This window comes from Mustelus asterias, unplaced genomic scaffold, assembly GCF_964213995.1.
Source record: "Mustelus asterias unplaced genomic scaffold, sMusAst1.hap1.1 HAP1_SCAFFOLD_2295, whole genome shotgun sequence".
NCBI lineage: Eukaryota > Metazoa > Chordata > Chondrichthyes > Carcharhiniformes > Triakidae > Mustelus > Mustelus asterias.
In genome coordinates this window covers 26734-46111 of record NW_027592240.1, presented here as the reverse complement: position 1 = coordinate 46111, position 19378 = coordinate 26734, and the positions used below count along the sequence as shown (strand labels likewise).

General features: G+C 44.3%; 2 protein-coding genes across 2 annotated transcripts; both read right to left on the bottom strand.

Moving 5' to 3' along the window:
* Nucleotides 1–925: 925 nt before the first annotated feature.
* On the bottom strand, nt 926–5306 carry LOC144489538 (uncharacterized). The gene is made up of 2 exons (XM_078207407.1): nt 4832–5306; nt 926–3258 (listed from the first exon to the last, which is right to left on the bottom strand). The coding sequence occupies exon 2, from the start codon at nt 3106–3108 to the stop codon at nt 2194–2196; it is 915 nt and encodes a 304-aa protein (XP_078063533.1). The 5' UTR covers nt 3109–3258; nt 4832–5306; the 3' UTR covers nt 926–2193.
* Nucleotides 5307–12727: 7421 nt separating this feature from the next.
* On the bottom strand, nt 12728–17744 carry LOC144489536 (uncharacterized). Its single transcript, XM_078207405.1, has 2 exons — nt 17668–17744; nt 12728–16587 (listed from the first exon to the last, which is right to left on the bottom strand). Exon 2 carries the CDS (start codon nt 16158–16160, stop codon nt 15531–15533), a length of 630 nt encoding a protein of 209 aa, XP_078063531.1. The 5' UTR covers nt 16161–16587; nt 17668–17744; the 3' UTR covers nt 12728–15530.
* Nucleotides 17745–19378: the final 1634 nt, after the last annotated feature.

Here is a 19378-nt window from a genome sequence, read left to right as displayed (position 1 = left end):
GAAACCGGAGCAAACCCATGCAGACACGGGGAGAATGTGCAAACTCCACACAGACAGTGACCCAAGCCGGGATTCGAACCTGGGACCCTGGCACTGTGAGTCAGCAGCGCTAACCACTGTGTCACCATGTCGCCCAAGAATGAGAGAATTCTCTGTGATTCAATGTAATCTCTGACCGGTTCTTGATCAGTAAGTTCCACCATTTGCACTGCACCGGTCAGAGTATAACCTGATGCTGAGTAATCACACTGAGATTCTGTCATGTGTAAAATTACAAATTACAACATTGTCATTGAAATTGGTGCACAGAAATTTTCATCAATCAGATCCACTCTCAAAAATGTTCTCCCAAACAACGCACTCTCTCAGATCTTTTCAGCAAGGATCCACTTCCAGGATTTCAATCTCTCCTTTCACTATTCTTCTGCCTCAGATTATCACATGCACTCAAGCTTCCACACAATCTCTCAGGTACCCAGCCATATCACCAGAACACCACTGTTTCACAGGTGGTACCAAAGTCCCAACCTTAGGATTACTTCAGATTCTGGCTTTTTGCCAGCCAACTTCACCAGGTGTGTTGCCTTTAACTGGAAGCCTCTCTCTACACCTTTCTTTAACTTCAGGGAACAGTATCTTGTTCAGATTCCCTTTGACTTCAGTTTTCCTCAGACCTTTTTCATTCCCTGGTTTCTGGAACTATCTGTTCTTCAACTTCTGGGACTTTCTTTCTTGCCCTTACTCCATTGTTCTGCCTAATGGTTCTGGCAGTTTCCTCTTCAGCTAACTCAAAAATTATTTCTGACCCAAAATGGCCACTGGTTGCCAAGTCTTTCCTTACCTAGTCTTTACTTATGTGTGTTTTCACATTGTAAACTCTCTGAACACAATACAGGCACAGTTTGAAATGAAACCAAAACCCCATACATGCAAACACCTTTATTTAACATTAATCTATGAAAGTTTTAACCCTTCTGTACACAGAAACACCGAATTAAACTCACTTAAATGTATATCTTATTTCTAATATCCAACAATACAAATATAGGTTACTAAATCGACTGCTTGACAGAGAGAAACTAAAGCAAGATGAGTTTAGGGTTGGGCAAATTTTTAAACACATATTGACCCAATGGAAGCGAGGGAAACAGCAGAGGCAGCTGATCAGACTGTCTCAATCTTAGTGACAAAGGAGCTTCATGAGCTCCTCAGACTTGCTGTTGTCGGTGAGGATGGAGGAGAGAGGGAGAACCCTTCAAAAGGAACTAAAACAGAAAATGCTGGAACGGTAGGTTTTGTCTGCAAAGCGCACAATAAACAATACTTTTCACTGTATCCCAATACATGCGACAATAATAAATCAAACAAAAAATCAGATCAAAATAAGATACTGCAGATACTGGAAATCGAACCTCAAAACTGAGTGGATCTCTTCCCAAACTCAGAGCAGGTGAATAGCCTCTCCCCAGTGTGAACTCGCTGGTGTACAGGGATTCCCTGAACCACGTCTCACAGTAAAAGCAGCTGAATGCTCTCTCATTAGTGTGAACACGTTGATGAGACATCAGTTCTCTACAGCTTTTATAGCAGTTCTCACAGTCTGGGCATTTAAAAGGTCTCTCCCCAGAGTGAAGCGGGGGTGGTTGGAGGGTAGATTATGGAGTGAATCCCTTCCAAAAGTGTCCTGGACCAGAACCCATAAATTATGTTCGGAAGCCAGATTAGATCCAAACAAATTTTTCGATTTTGGCATAAATGTGAGGATCGGATGCTTCACTTCAGGAGTAATTCCACTGACAAATTAGGAATCTTTCATGGTAAAACAAACTTTATTTAACAACAGCTTGAATATAATTCCAAAAAATGAAGCAGCTTAACTATTAACAGTTGAACAATATTTAAAAGTGAAAGGAAACAACTTTAATTTCTAATTTAGCACAATTTCAGTTCCAAATATGCAACATTCCTCAGAGATGTAGATCCCACTTCAGTTACAGTGAGAAACCATAAATATACTTGCTATAATGAGTATAGACTGTCCTGAAGCTTTCAGAGAGAAGACAAGTCTTAGAGCAGCTTGTAGAAACCCTCCATCTTCAAACAGTCCCCGGTGTGCTTCCAGCTCTGACGGGTAACTGAAACTCTCCTCACGGTCTGCACATTTTCATGGTTTCTCCCTAATTTGAAATCCAATCACAACTTGTGAATTCGCTGGTGCGTCAGAAGATTCGATGAGGTAACGTATCCCTTCCCACACTGCAAGCAGGTGAACGGCCTCTCCCCAGTGTGAACCCGCTGATGTATTGCTAGTTTAGAGGACTGATTGAATCCCTTCTCACACACACAACAGATGAATGGCCTCTCCTCTGTGTGGATTCGCTGGTGTATTGCTAGGTTGGATGAGTGATTGAATCCTTTCCCACACACACAGCAGATGAATGGTTTCTCCCCAGTGTGAACTCGCTGGTGTGTCAGCAGAGTTGATGAGCGACTGAATCCTTTCCCACACACAGAGCAGGTGAATGGCCTCTCCCCAGTGTGAATTCGCTGGTGTGTGAACAAGGTGGCTGACTGAGCAAATCCCTTTCCACACTGGGAACAGGTGAATGGCCTCTCCCCAGTGTGAACTCGCTGGTGTTTCAACAAAGTAGATGAGTCAGCAAATCCCTTCCCACACTGGGAGCAAGTGAATGGCCTCTCCTGAGTGTGAGTTCGCTGGTGTATCAGCAGAGTGGATGAGTGAGAAAATCCCTTCCCACATTCAGAGCAGGTGAACGGTTTCTCCCCAGTGTGAACACGCTGGTGTATTGCTAGGTTGGATGACTGATTGAATCCCTTCCCACATTGGGAGCAGGTGAATGGCCTCTCCTCAGCATGAGTCCTCTGGTGTATATGTAAGCTGGATAACTGAGTGAATCCCTTCCCACACTGGGAGCAGGTGAATGGCCTCTCCCCAGTGTGACTGCGTCGATGAGTTTCCAGCAGGGATGGGTAATTGAATTCCTTCCCACAATCCTCACACTTCCATGCCATCTCCCTGTTGTGACTGCAATTATGTTCCCAAAGGCCAGATGATTGGTTGAAGTCTTGTCCACAAACAGAACACATGTACAGTTTCTCCCCACTGTGAGTGGTGCTTTTCTCTTCCAATTTCAAAATGCAATGATATTCAGGTTACAATAAATTGGCCGACTCATCAGATTCTGATATCATGTTTTGTTTCAGTTTCTCAACTGCAAATCTTCTTCTTGTGAACCCCTGTGAAATTGATTTAAAACAGAAAAAAGTGAGTGAGAAAGAACCCACAAAAACACAACGGTGGGTTGTGAAATTGAGCTGAATGAATCTGCTCATTTGTGGAGCTGCCGTGAGGAAAGGGTAACCAAGAAAGCTGCTGGATTGTCATACAAACCCAACTGGTTCACTGATATCCTTCAGGGAATGAAACCTGCCACACAGCCTGGGTCTACACAGGACTTTGGGAGGAGATAGAGAGAAGTAGGAGTGGCTGAGGTGAAGGCAAGGAATTTTATACATCTACAACTTGACAAGAACTTTGACAGAATCTCACAAACCCTCAACTCCACCAACTGGAAGGACCAAGATAGCAGATGGGTATAAACACCATCACCTCCGAGTTCCTCCAACCCACACACCATCCTGACTTATCTGACTTCCAGTACTAAACGAACAGAAATTTCTTTCATATAAATACTGGGAAGACTGAACCCACTGAACATTGGAGAGAGTGCAGAGAAGGTTTACCAGGATGTTGCCTGGTATGGAGGGTCTTAGCTATGAGGAGAGATTGGGTAGACTGGGGTTGTTCTCCTTGGAAAGACGGAGAATGAGGGGAGATCTAATAGAGGTATACAAGATTATGAAGGGTATAGATAGGGTGAACAGTGGGAAGCTTTTTCCCAGGTCGGAGGTGACGATCACGAGGGGTCACGGGCTCAAGCTGAGAGGGGCGAAGTATAACTCAGACATCAGAGGGACGTTTTTTACACAGAGGGTGGTGGGGGCCTGGAATGCGCTGCCAAGTAGGGTGGTGGAGGCAGGCACGCTGACATCGTTTAAGACTTACCTGGATAGTCACATGAGCAGCCTGGGAATGGAGGGATACAAACGATTGGTCTAGTTGGACCAAGGAGTGGCACAGGCTTGGAGGGCCGAAGGGCCTGTTTCCTGTGCTGTACTGTTCTTTGTTCTTTGTCTTCAGTCCCCTCTCCAATCTCCACTTGCTCGCCAACAACTCTATCCCTCTTCCTGGCAACATGTCTGACCTGAACCAGGCTGTTCACAACCCTGGTGAAATATTTCACCCCAAGATGAGCTTCCAGCCACATGTCCACATCATCATCACTATTTCCATCTCAGTGACATCGCCCGACTCCACCCCAGTCTCAGCTCATCTAGAATTCTCATCCATTCCATTCTGATGTGAAACTCAGGGGAATGGGAATATAGAGAGGGAATGGGACTGGCTGAATTGCTCCAAAGAGGGTTGGCATGGATTTGAGTTGCCAAATGGATTCCTTTTGTGTTGTAATGTCTCCATCAGTGGAAATAGGTAACGTTGACACAGTGCCTTTTATATATCAAGACGAGAAATAGGGATTCATAAATAACATAGCACGTACCATATAACTACATTAAACATATCTCTGTCCCAGGCGAATTTACTGTTCATTCAAACAGCCTTCTCCTGGGAAAACTCCCCCTTTAATTGTGAACATTAGGTAAGAGGCTATCCTATTAGCCAGATAAATAAATGCGACAACCTGAGGGAGCCAAAAGATGTCAATATCTTTGAGAAAGAAAAAGATACCTGGGCCTAATCCTGCTAATTCCGATGTTCGTCTGTAATCGTTCCAGAGTCTGCAGCCTCCCTGGATTCACTTCCTTTCCCTTCAGTAGCTGCAAGTCCCCAGTTTCCCCCAGAATGAGAAAAGAAATGGAAAGGGGGAAACATTGATTTCCTCCCAGATGTTGTCCAGAGGAGGGAGTTTCACTCTGAAAATCATCAACAAACTTCCGCATTGTGACGTCAATGGAGGCCTGCCTATATCAGCCAATAGGAACCAGCCTGCACCGCAGTGACATCCTCGGGTTCCAGTGCGCAGGCCCGGGGGCCGCGGAGACGGGAGCCCCGCCCCCACCCATTGTTCCCCTCCTCCTGCACCTCCTCCAGCCACGGTTTCCAGGCAACCGGCTGGCGGCTCCGGCCAGAGCGAGAAGCCGCTCGGTGATCTCCCCCTCCCCCCTCTTTCTCCGGCGGCTACGGCTCCAAAAAGAGACCGAGAACGACCGCTGGCGGCAGCCGCACTGCGCCTGCTCCGGACAGCTCGGCTCAGCAGCACTCTCTGCGCCTGCTCCGGACAGCTCGGCTCAGCAGCGCTCTCTGCGCCTGCTCCGGACAGATCGGCTCAGCAGCGCTCTCTGCGCCTGCGTGCTGGGCTGCCAGCTGAGGGAGTGGGGGAGGGGACTTTGCAAAATCTCCTCCCATCATTTTCTTCCAAGTCCCGCAGTTTGATTTGAAACAGAACAGCTTCTGTTTGTAGCTTCACCACAGACTCAAACTTCACACACAGACTCAAACTTCACCACAGACTCAAACTTCACACACAGACTCAAACTTCACACACAGACTCAAACTTCACCACAGACTCAAACTTCACCACAGACTCAAACTTCACACACAGACGCAAACTTCACCACAGACTCAAACTTCACACACAGACTCAAACTTCACCACAGACTCAAACTTCACACACAGACTCAAACTTCACCACAGACTCCAACTTCACACACAGACTCAAACTTCACACACAGACTCAAACTTCACACACAGACTCAAACTTCACACACAGACTCAAACTTCACCACAGACTCAAACTTCACCACAGACTCAAACTTCACCACACAGACTCAAACTTCACACACAGACTCAAACTTCACACACAGACTCAAACTTCACCACAGACTCAAACTTCACACACAGACTCAAACTTCACACACAGACTCAAACTTCACCACAGACTCAAACTTCACACACAGACTCAAACTTCACACACAGACTCAAACTTCACACACAGACTCAAACTTCACCACAGACTCAAACTTCACCACAGACTCAAACTTCACCACAGACTCAAACTTCACACACAGACTCAAACTTCACACACAGACTCAAACTTCACACACAGACTCAAACTTCACACACAGACTCAAACTTCACACACAGACTCAAACTTCACACACAGACTCAAACTTCACACACAGACTCAAACTTCACACACAGACTCAAACTTCACCACAGACTCAAACTTCACACACAGACTCAAACTTCACACACAGACTCAAACTTCACCAGACTCAAACTTCACCACAGACTCAAACTTCACCACAGACTCAAACTTCACCACAGACTCAAACTTCACACACAGACTCAAACTTCACACACAGACTCAAACTTCACACACAGACTCAAACTTCACACACAGACTCAAACTTCACACACAGACTCAAACTTCACACACAGACTCAAACTTCACACACAGACTCAAACTTCACACACAGACTCAAACTTCACCACAGACTCAAACTTCACACACAGACTCAAACTTCACACACAGACTCAAACTTCACCAGACTCAAACTTCACCACAGACTCAAACTTCACCACAGACTCAAACTTCACCACAGACTCAAACTTCACCACAGACTCAAACTTCATCACAGACTCAAACTTCATCACAGACTCAAACTTCACCACAGACTCAAACTTCACACACAGACTCAAACTTCACCACAGACTCAAACTTCACCACGGACTCAAACTTCACCACAGACTCAAACTTCATCACAGACTCAAACTTCACCACAGACTCAAACTTCACCACAGACTCAAACTTCACCACAGACTCAAACTTCACCACAGACTCAAACTTCACACACAGACTCAAACTTCACACACAGACTCAAACTTCACACACAGACTCAAACTTCACACACAGACTCAAACTTCACACACAGACTCAAACTTCACACACAGACTCAAACTTCACACACAGACTCAAACTTCACACACAGACTCAAACTTCACCACAGACTCAAACTTCACACACAGACTCAAACTTCACACACAGACTCAAACTTCACCAGACTCAAACTTCACCACAGACTCAAACTTCACCACAGACTCAAACTTCACCACAGACTCAAACTTCACACACAGACTCAAACTTCACCACAGACTCAAACTTCACCACGGACTCAAACTTCACCACAGACTCAAACTTCACCACAGACTCAAACTTCACCACAGACTCAAACTTCACACACAGACTCAAACTTCACACACAGACTCAAACTTCACACACAGACTCAAACTTCACACACAGACTCAAACTTCACACACAGACTCAAACTTCACACACAATCTCAAACTTCACCACAGACTCAAACTTCACACACAATCTCAAACTTCACCACAGACTCAAACTGCATCCTCTGGACAACATCTGTGAGGAAAACACTTTCTTTCTCCCCCTGGGAAATACAGAGACAGAGAAATTCTCTGGAACTGGAATTAGAGACAAATATACTGAGGGGGAAATGTTTGTGATTTTGTGGAACCTGTTTTATTGTCTGAGCTTTTTAAAGACAAATTTACTCTGTCTATTTAAATACTGTTTGTCTGTTAATGCATGATTCATTGATGTTGATTTTAATTTGATTATTGCAAGGTGAAATCTTTCCCTTTGTTTATTCCATTGGGTTTGTCTGGGAATTTGTTAATGTTAAGGTTATTGTATTCATAAGGATCATAACAACATTGATACATCTAGAGTTATTATAAGAACATCAGAACTAGGAGCAGGAGTGGGCCATCTGGCCCCTTGAGCCTGCTCCACCATTCAATAAGATCATGGCTGATTTTTTTGTGGACTCAGCTCCACTTACCCACCCACTCACCACAACCCTTAATTCCTTTACTGTTCAAAAATTTATCTATCCTTGCCTTAAAAACATTCAATGAGGTAGCCTCAACTGCTTCACTGGGCAGGGAATTACACAGATTCACAACCTTTGTGTGAAGAAGTTCCTCCTCAACTCAGTTGAGTTATAGAAGATCAGCCCTCATTCTTCGAAACTTTGAGAGAATAGAGGCCCAGTCTCCTCCGAGGAAACTTCCACCCTTCCATGGATTTGTCGAATGAACCCTTGCTCCACTCCCTCTATTGCAAGTGTATCCTTCCTTTAGTAAGGAGACAAAAGCTCCACACAATACTCCAGGTAATGCAGCAAGAGTGTGGGACAGTTATTTACAGCTTTCGGGGAACAAGATAGAAAATAATGCTTCATAGAAATTAACAACTGCCAATTGTAGATTCTATCCTTAACTGACGGTGATGAAATTTGTAAACCTCTTTTACAGGATCTTCAAAGGGGGAGGATTTGCAGACACAAATTTCAAATCAAGCATCAAGTGAAGAATTGACAGAGTCACTCGATTATCAGGATCTGAATATCATTAGCCTTTGAATCTGGAAGGAGAAATGTCTTTCCGTTCTGTTTGCTTCAGAAAGTTTTAAACATCAGTGTGACTGGAAAAGCAGCAAGACACAAACATCTGGGTGAGAGTGTTCCAGTGACAGTTACATAGTTTGAAAGACCATCACCATTTACACCAGGAAGAGATTGTACAGACGCTTTGTGTGGCCACCTCAGCTGAACAACAAACCTGGAGACAGGGACACCCGCACCATGGAGAAACCGTGGAAATGTGGGGATTGTGGGAAGGGATTCAAATCCCCGTCTCAGCTGGAAATTCATCGACGCAGTCACACTGGGGAGAGACCGTTCACCTGCTGTTATTGTGGTCAGGGATTCACTCATTCATCCCACCTGCTGAGACACCAGCGGGTTCACACCAAGGAGAGGCCGTTCACCTGCTCCGAGTGTGGGAAGACCTTCACTACTTCATCTGATCTGCTGACACACCAGCGGATTCACACTGGGGAAAGGCCATTCACTTGCTCTGAGTGTGAGATGGGATTCAGTCGGTTATCTCACTTGCAGGCACACCAGCGAGTTCACACCGGGGAGAAGCCGTTCACCTGCTCTGATTGTGGAAAGGGATTCTCTCACTCCTCCAACCTGCGGATACACCAACGCGTTCACACTGGGGAGAGGCCGTTCACCTGTACTGAGTGTGGGAAGGCATTCATTGACTCATCAAGCCTGCGGATACACCAACGAGTTCACACCAAAGAGAGACCGTTTACCTGCTCTGAGTGTGGAAAGGGGTTCAGTCGGTCATCTTTCCTGAAGGCACACCAGCGGATTCACACTGGGGAGTGGCCACCCACCTGCTCTGAGTGTGGGAAAGCATTCATTGATTCATCCAGCCTGCAGATACACCAGCGTCTTCACACTGCGGAGAGGACATTCACCTGCTCTGAGTGTGGGAAGAGATTCAGTCGGTCAATCTACCTGCGCAACCACCAGCGAGTTCACAAGTGATGACAGGGATTGGATTCTGCTGCTATTGCTGCTGTTAATCACACCCAGGACTGAACCATGTTCATTCTGACAGTTGGTGAATTGGGAGGATCAGAAGATCCTGGATCAGAAGGTCCAGCTCTGCTGGATTGGTCTTTCTCACGACTTTGCTTCCAGTGGGCTGGGAGAGCACATTTCCACAAATGAACCACACAAGCTGATGAAGGACATTTATTTTATCCTGGATAGTAAATCCTACTTCTCCTTCAAGTAGCTCTAAAATAAATACATTTGTCTCTGTTCCAGTGAGTCTACAACACAGGGCCGGGCCAGTCGGCTCAATTGGTCTGTGTCAGTATTTATGCTCCACATGAGCCTCCACCCACCCCTCTTCATCTCCCCCCCCCATCAGCATATCCTTCTATTCCTCTCTCCCTCATGTATGTATCTAGCTTCCCCTTCAATGTGTTCATGCTGTTCACCTCAACCACTCGCTGTGGGAGTGAGTTCCACATTCTCACCACTCGCTGGTAAAGAGATTTCTCATTAAATCCGTACTGGATTATTGAACCCCTTCATAATCTTGAAGACTTCCGTCAGTCTTCAGTTTTCCAGAGAAAAGTAACACCGGCGTTTTCAGAGGGTTAAATGCTCTCAGTTCCGGGATTATTCTCATGGGGTAAACCGGTCAGTCCCATTGCCCCGTTCTATCCCTTTATCCTTTCAGTTCTATTTCCTGCAAGTGTCCGTCCATTTTCCTTGTTAAATCGTTCATTGTCTCTGCTTCCACCACCCTCACAGGCAGTGAGTTCCAGCTCATTCCCACTCATTGCATAAAACATCCCTTTCTCACATCCCCCTGCATCTCTCGCATCCTTATCCTTGCACCATCAGCTAATGGGAACAGCTTTATCATAGAATCATAGAAACCCTACAGTGCAGAAAGAGGCCATTTGGTCCATCGAGTCTGCACCGACCACAATCCCACCCAGGCCGTACCCCCATATCCCTACATATTTACCTGCTAATCTTCTAACCTACACATCTCAGGACACTAAGGGACAATTTTAGCATCTTTGGACTGTGGGAGGAAACTGGAGCACCCGGAGGAAACCCATGCAGACACGAGGAGAATGTGCAAACTCCACACAGACAGTCACCCAAGCCGGGAATCGAACCCAGGTCCCTGGAGCTGTGAAGCAGCAGTGCTAACCACTGTGCCATCGTGCCGCCCCACCTTCTCACATTACATTACTCACATCACTTTACCTTCTCACATTATTTAATCCTATTTTAATTTTTTACACCTTGAGCAAATCTCCCCTCCATCTCCTTTTCTCCAAGGAGAACAACCCCAGCTTCTCCAGCCTAGCCTTGTGGATAAAATTCCTCATTCCTGGAACCATCCCGGTAAATCTCCTCTGCACTCTCTCAAGGACCCTCACGTCCTTCCAAATGTGTGGTGACCAGAACTGGGCTCAGTGTTCTGTTGTGGCCTCACCCAGAGCTTTAGAAACTATCAGCATAACCTCCCTGCTTTTGTTCTCAATTCCTCAGTTTCTGAAGCCCGAGATCACATAGTCTCCAGATGGGAATGGTCAACATTTTTGCTTGAACATAAAATGCATTTTAACAACAGTTTGGCTGAAGAAGATTTTGTCCAATGAAGGAAAGAGTTGTTGACACAAAAAGAAGCCATTTTGAACTTGCTCTCTCCAAAAGAGAATCCAGAATGTGAGATTCTGGGAAATGAAATTAAAAATGAAGCTGCAGCTACAACAGAGCAAGAAGAAGACATTTCAATGTGGAATTGACTGGAATATTCTCTCTGGATTTAAACAATGGAGAAACTGCAAACATGGAAGAAAGTAAAGTTCAAAACGTGCACTCTGAACAGACTGTTTTCAAAACTGAAGTTGAAAATTCACAGATGAACAGCAATGAGGACTCTCCTCTTGCAGGAGGAACTTTGCACAATAATTATTATAAGAAGAAAAACTTCAGAAAACACTGAAACCAATAATATTTTCTATCTTCAGTGGACTGAGATTCCTGGACATGGAACCCAGCAGTGTGCTGTTACCAAGCTGGACTTGTGACTGTGAAGTGGACAATGGGGGGGATTATTATGTCTATTGCAGGTTATAGGGTAATTAAACATTAGACTTTGGAACGGGAGTTGGCCATTTGGCTCTTTGAGCCTGCTTCACCATTTGATAAGATCACAACTATTTAGATATACAGCATGTTGTACATTGTTAAAAGCAAAATACTGTGGATGCTGGAATCTGAAACAAAAACACAAAATGCTGGCAAATCTCAGCAGGTCTGACAGCATCTATCGGGAGAGAGAAGAGCCAATCTTTCGAGTCTACATTGTAATGTTTCAAATGGGATAATACGAGGATGATACATTTTCATTTCTTCATGGGGAAGGTGTTGCAAAGATCTAATTTCATAATTCCGATGTTTTAGAAGTATGAATTAGTTCAACAATTGCTTTTTTTAAAACTTAAGGTAAATGGAAAACCTGCACTGAGAATCTGACAGAAACACCCTAAGGGGATTCACATTCACAAGACGTGGCCAATGTTGGTTTAAGATGTCAAAACTCGAAGGGTGAGAAGTGTAAAAGGGCAGCTGGGCTCTTTTAGCTGGAGACCTGGAGACTTTGGTTCTGACAGTTAGTGCCCTGTCTTTGTTAGAGAACGGAATTCTTCATGCAGACCTCAGGAAAAAAAGGTTTAGTTTTGAAGCTAAATATCTATCAGACATCCCAACAGATGTGTTAGCACGGGGATAAGTGAGCCCTGGTTGGAATTCTGGGTGTTTCTCACAGAAAGCAAGCAGTCTGCAGTTAGCTTGGAGGCCGTCAGCTATGGAACCAGGAGCTGTGAACCAGCTGTGGGACCAGAAGCCACTGGGTCATTGGGAATCAGGGGTGTCCCCAATGTTTAAATCCCTCAGCAAGAAAGCAGCGAAGCCCACGGTTGGACTGAGGAGTCTACAGTTTTGAGGTCTCAAAGGAAAATTGGAGAATTGTTTAGCCAAAAGCTAATGGAAAGGCCCTCCGTAAAATCTTGGAGCCTGGAGAATAGCTGGAAAAGTGAGGAAAATTAAAGTGAATTCTGCAGAGCTTTGACATTCCTTTGAGAGTCCCAGGAACATAATTGAACTTTCAAGATATCATTAAGTATAAAGAAAAACTTTTGGGGTGAGGTTAAAAAACAGGTTTAGACCATAAGTCTTTATTGACTACAGTATTCAGTTTGTAGTGCTGTATTCTTAAATTTTATTTTGTTTGAGATCCACAGTAAAGTTTGTTTTTGTTTAAAAATGTTAAATCTTTTCATGTAATTCTTTTAGTTAGTCACTGGGTGTTCACAATTTTCTTTAAATTTTAATTATCCCGACCGGGATCACAAAACATCCACACAAACAATGTTTCAGAGCAAAGCAAAGAAGAAAAAATGTGACTTTCCTCCTTTTGTACAAAGCATTACATATAAAGACACCCCTCTCCTCAGAACCACAATAAGTTGTTAATATTCTCTTCATGAAATAATCTGATCATTGAAAGACTTATGCTATGTTCATGGTGCTGGCTTTTAATATTTTGTTGTATAAATTTTGTTCTTGTTTAAAAATGTGGAATCTTGTGTTGCAATTCTTTGTTAATCACTGGGTATTTGAGTTTCTCTTTAAACATTAACAATCCTGATTAGGATCAGAACAATACACAGCAACATATTTCACAATGAGTCAAAGAAAAAAAATGTACAAAGTATTACATTATAGGACACTGCTGTTCTAGGATCCACAATAATTTCTTAGCTCGAGCACTTACTTTAATGAAACAATCTGATATTATGAATAAAATTTATACTAATTGTCGTCCCTTCTAAAGCAGGAGGGCGATCGCCCAGCACAGAGGGTAATTTGGGATTTCTCCCATAGACCAATTAACAGGGATTCTACCCTCCAACCACCTGAAGTGAATTCTTTCCCTGAATCGTCCAGGCCAGTGCAGTTATCAACTTGCAGTTTGGCTGATCAGCTGAGATTTTCTGCAGCATTTCATCGATCACCGTGTGATTCCTTTCACAGAGTCCATCACTGAAAGGACTTTCAGCTGCCGTGTTCATGACCAGAATGTTCATGTTTTCACACACGTCTCAAAACTCATCATTAACAAATTCCCCTCCATTATCAGTCAGAAACTTAGCTGGTGCCCCAGGTCCAGTCCCTGTCCACTTCTCCATCACTTGGTCTAGAATCATCCTTTTGTCCTTGCCATGTATTATTGGAGAAAGACTAAATTGGGTCACCATGTCGATCATGTGTAGAATGAAAATATTTCTGTCTTTGTCTCATACCTTTAGATCCACGTAAATACCTCGTTAAGGTCATGTGCCAAGGGCAGCTTTACAATCGGATGTGACAGCATCCTTCAATACTTTTCACACATTCCACACTTTGCATTAGTCTGTTCTCTGAGCCTCAGATACTCTTCATCAACTCTCCTGCATCTTTTTGCGGGATTTTTAATCTTTAACAAGGATAAGAAAATTGTTTGCGTAGCTTTAAGACTGGTTACGGTCTTTATCTCTGGGACGGAAGGGTAGCACACTGGTTAGCACTTTTGCCTCAGTGCCAGGGACCCGGGTTCGATTCCCGGCTTGGGTCACTGTCTCTGTGGAGTTTGCATGTTCTCCCCATGTCTGAGTGGGTTTCCTCCGGGTGCTCCGGTTTCCTCCCACGTTCTGATAGACGTGCTGGTTAGGTGCATTGACCCGAACAGGCGCCGGACTGCGACGACCAGGGGAATTTCACGGTATCTGTTTCCCCGTCATTCCTGAGATTCATTCACCTATTAGTGCTTTTCCAATCCTGTCTTTTTTGTGATATCCAGATCTGCTAAATATACTTACACCCTCATTCAAAACTTGACAAAGTCTGACTATGCTTCACAGGCACCCATCAGATCATCTTTCTTGTAAATCTCATCAATGAAACCGAGTAAAAGATCCAAACCTTGATCAGTGGATTTCCAGCTCAGAAAATGTTTTGCTGCCAATTTTCCTTTCGTTAGACAGTGGCAATGCCAAGGCCAGACCTTGTTTTCTCATTGTTAGGGATGGAACCCGTGTCCACATCTCCACTTCATTCTTCCACTGGTCGTATGGTTCAGGCTCCGAGAACATCGGTGGGTAATCAGGCCCTGACAATTCCCACTGGCTTTCATCTCTCACAAAAGCTGCTGGGATTGTAAACTTCTGTCTGAAATATACTTTCCTCCAGTTTCCAAACTTCACCATTGGACAAACATTCTCTGTTACCATGTTATAATCCTAACAGCCTTATGGTGAAGGAAGAAACTGGAACCAATCTTTACTTGGAATAGATTTAACTCCCAACTCTTTATACATACTTTCTTCAAACATACTCATATAATTATTTGATCAAAGCCCTCCATCTGTACATTCTTAAACTCAATTGATTCAATTAACACCCATAGTCAGGGCAGGAATCCGGGTTCAATTCCAGCCTCGGGTGACTGTGTGGAGTTTGCATGTTCTCCTCGTGTCTGTGTGGGTTTCCTCCAGGTGCTCCGATTTCCTCCCATCTTCTAAAGATGTGCGGGTTAGGTTGATTGGCCGTGGTAAATTGCCCCGTAGCGTCAGGGGGATTGGCAGGGTAAATGTGTAGGTTTACTGGAGTGGGGCCTGGTTGGGATTGTGGTCGGTGCAGACTCAATGGGCCAAGTGACCTCCTTCTGCACTGTAGGAATTCTGTGATTAAAAAAAGGTCTCTAAGCGGTGTGAACTTGTTGGTGTGTCAGCAAGTTGGATGACTGATGACCTTCCCTAAACTCAGAGCAGGGGAATGGCCTCTCCTCAATGTGGACTTGCTGGTGTCTCAGCAGGTTGGATGAATCAGTGAATCTCTCCTCATAAACAAAACACATCAAAGGTCTTTCCCCAGTGCGACCACATTGGTATTTTAGCAGACTGGATGACTCAATGAATCCTTCTCTTGGAGCAGGTGAATGGGTTCTTCCTGCTGTGAACTCGCTGGTGTGTCAGCAGGTTGGATGACTGAGTGAATCCCTTCCCACATACGGAGCAAGTGAATGGCCTCTCCCCAGTGTGAACTCGCTGGTGTGTCAGTAGATGAGGTGACCGTGTGGATCCCTTCCCACACTCAGCGCAGGTGAACAGCCTCTTCCTGGTGTGACTGCGTTGATGTGTCAGCAGACAGGATGACTCAGTGAATGCTTTCCCACACTCAGAGCAGATGAATGGTCTCTCTCCAGTGTGGATTCGCTGGTGTGTCAGCAAGTTGGATAACTGAGTGAATCCTTTCCCACACTCAGCACAGGTGAATGGTCTCTTCCTGGTGTGAACTCGCTGGTGTGTCCGCAGGGTAGATGAATCCTTGAATCCCTTCCCACACTCAGTGCAGGTGAGTGGCCTCTCCCCACTATGAACTCGCTTGTGTGTCTGCAGGTGCAATGACTGAGTGAATCTCTTCCCACACTCAAAGTAGGTAAAAGGTCTTTTCCCAGTGTGGATGTGTCGGTGAATTTCCAGTTGAGATGGAGCTTTGAATCCCTTCCCACAGTCCCCACATTTCCACGGTTTCTCCATGGTGCGGGTGTCCTTGTGTCTCTCCAGGTTTGATGATCAATTGAAGCCTTGTCCACACACACAAAACGAGTATGGTTTCTCCTCGCTGTGAATGGTGTGATATTTATTTCAGGGTGTGTAATTGGTTAATGGTCTTTCCACAGTCAGTTTGCTGGTACACTCTCACTCAGATCTGTGTGTCTCGATGCTTTTCCAGTCACATATTTAAACCTTTTGACGCAGACAGAACACCATTTCTTTATACACGCTTTTTTCATACACACTCATATAATGATCCAATCAACGCCCTCCATCTGTACATACTTCAACTCAATTCGAGACTGAAAGAGCGATGATATTCAGGTCCTTTTGAATCAAGTGAAAGTGTCAGGTCTCGGTGTGACATTTGGTTTCAGATTTCTATTGCAAATCTTCTCCTTCTCAAAACCTATAAAAGGAATTTAGAAAAGTCAGCACTGTCAGAACAGCAGAGAAATTCAGAACACACGATTCTAGTTTCAGTTGAACATTCATTCCTATTTTGTTCACCAAAAGTTGTAAACCTCAATCTCACATATTCCCTCTGCTCTCACTCTGCTGTATCTAATATACACCCTCACAATTCTCCTGAAGGTGCTGATTGATGCTGAGTGGCAGACCCCTACTCACTGCTTCCTGACCTGGAGACCTGAAAACCTTGATGCAGACTGCTAGACTCAATACAAACCCAACCCATAGGTACAGATTCTGGAGGAAAACATGTGTTGAATAAACACTGCTGTATTACTTGCTCAGAGATTCATGACCAGGTCAGTAAGAACTTCATTAAGGTGCTGAGTGTTTACAAACACAAACTCGCTGCTTATGAGAATGCTGGAATTAGAGATGATCCAAGATTTCAAACTCAACTGGATGGACAACGGAAGGAAATAATCTTGTGAGATACAGGGGTACAGAGGGAGAATGGGACTGGCTGGATTGCTCTACAGAGAGTCAGCACGGACTCGAATGAACATTTTCTGTGCTGTAATTAATCAATGACTGGAAAGGTATGTCACCACAGTGCTATATTACAAATTTGAAATAACAATAAATGAAATTTATCACCAAACCATAAATAATATATCTAATATGAACCTAACAACAAAATTAGACATAACACTGACCTATATAAAATTACTGTCCCACAAAGAATCATAAATTTACACCAGATTACACCAAACATATCCAAACATGCCAAACCTTACTATATTCCTCTTAAATGTCAACTATCTCCTGAAGAAACCAGCCCTTTAATTGTGAACATTAGGAACGAGACCATCCTTTTAGCCAGACAAATAAATGTGTCAAGCTGAGGGAGCAAAAGGATGTCAATGTCTTTCAGAGAGAGAGAGACCTGGGCCAACCTTTCCAGAGTCTGCAGCCTCCCTGGATTCACTTCGTTTCCCTTCAGTTGCTGCAAGTCCCCAATTTCCCCCAGAATGAGAAAAGAAATGGAAAGGGGGAGAAAGGAAAGTGTTTCACTCACAGATCTTGGCCTCTTTGGAGGAAGTTTGAGTCCGTCTGAAGCTCAACCTGCATTGTCACAAAGACCGCGCTCTGATTGGCTGGAGGACCAGAGTCCTTCCGGTCTTCCAAGAATTTCCATTGGTCAACGCCTCAGCAGGGTTCAGAAACATTTCCGCACATGCGCGGATTCCCCTTTCTCTTGGACATGCGCAGATTCGAGCCCGGGCTATTGAGCGATTTCCCCAGCGCGAGGCATTGTGGGGGATGCGACCGCCATTACTCCTCTGGAGCCCAGTCTCCAAACTCCTGGGACTGGGATGAAAGGTGGAGGTGGGAGTGACTGCACCCAGAAACAAAGCACATGTGGGTAGTCACTAGATTATATATTGATGCCCCATTAGCAAAACAGTTCGCCTTCAGGCATAAAGATTGAAATTTTGGGGTGAGACACTAGGGAGGGCAAGAGGTAGTCTGAAATTGGGGTGAGATACTAAGGAGGGCAAGAGGTAGTCTGAAATTGAAACCGAGAGTTAGCACATAAAGTGGAGAAGAGTTGATTTGATTTATTATTGTCACATGTATTGGGATACAATGAAAAGTATTGCTTCTTGCACATTATAAAGACAAAACATATCGTTCATAGAGTACATGGGGAGAAGGAAAGGAGAAGGTGCAGAATGTAGTGCTACAGTCATAGCTAGGGCGTTGAGAAAGATTAATTTAAGACATGTTAGGTCCATTCAAAAGTCTAATTGCAGCAGGGAATTGAAAAAGAAAGCAGGAGGAGAAAAGGATGAATTCGTGGAACAATCAATGGGGAGGAAGGTGGGTGTGAGAGGACAGAGATTTATAGTTTGAATGGGACAAACATGCCTAATGATAACCAGAATTTTCAGTTCTGATTTTGTATCCTGTACTTGATTACTTGATAACTTCAATCCTGCCATATACATTCATAATCTCTATCAGGTCAGCACTCAGCCTTGGCTTTTCCAGAGAATAGGGTGGCATGGTGGGACAGTGGCTAGCATTGCTGCCTCACAGCACCAGGAACCCCAGGCCTTGGGTGAGTGTGGGATATGCATGTTTGCCCCTTCTCTGTGTGGGTTTCCTCCAGGTCTCTAATTTCCTCCCACAGTCCAAAGATGTGTAGGTTAGTTGAATTGGCCATGGTGAATTGCCCCTTAGTGTCCAAAAATGTGTAGATTAGGGGGATTAGCAGGGTGAATACATGAAGCTATGGGGATAGGGCATGAGGTAGATGCATTGTCAGAGAGTCGGCGCAGACTCAATGGGCCTCCTTCTGCACTGTAGGGATTCTATGATTCTACGAAAACATTCCCAACCTGTTTCGTCTCTCCATTAACTTAAAAGCACTCTCAGTTCTGGTATCATTCTTGTGAATCTTTCTTGCATCATCTTGAGATTCTCTGTCAAGTTTAAAGGGCAGACAATTAAAATGTAGATTCAGTTTAACTTGGTTGCATGAGCCTAATTACTCAGTTCCAGATTGACTCAAAAACACTTCAGTTCAAAAGAGAGTTTACCATCAGGCAAGACAGGACCCTGAAATGGCAAATAATAACAATGTTTATTTAAAAGAAAAAGATTTACCTGTGAAATACATGAGGAAGTTTCACCACCTCAATTGGGGGATCACCCCAGGTAAAAGTGTGAATGTTCCTGAGGTTCCTGAACTAACAGTAACTTCCCAAAATCCTGCCCCAGGG

Bases quoted from the DNA above. Each gene is read 5' to 3' on its own strand.
- LOC144489536 (XM_078207405.1), bottom strand. From the start codon at position 16,160: ATGGAGAAACCGTGGAAATGTGGGGACTGTGGGAAGGGATTCAAAGCT.
- LOC144489538 (XM_078207407.1), bottom strand. From the start codon at position 3,108: ATGTGTTCTGTTTGTGGACAAGACTTCAACCAATCATCTGGCCTTTGG.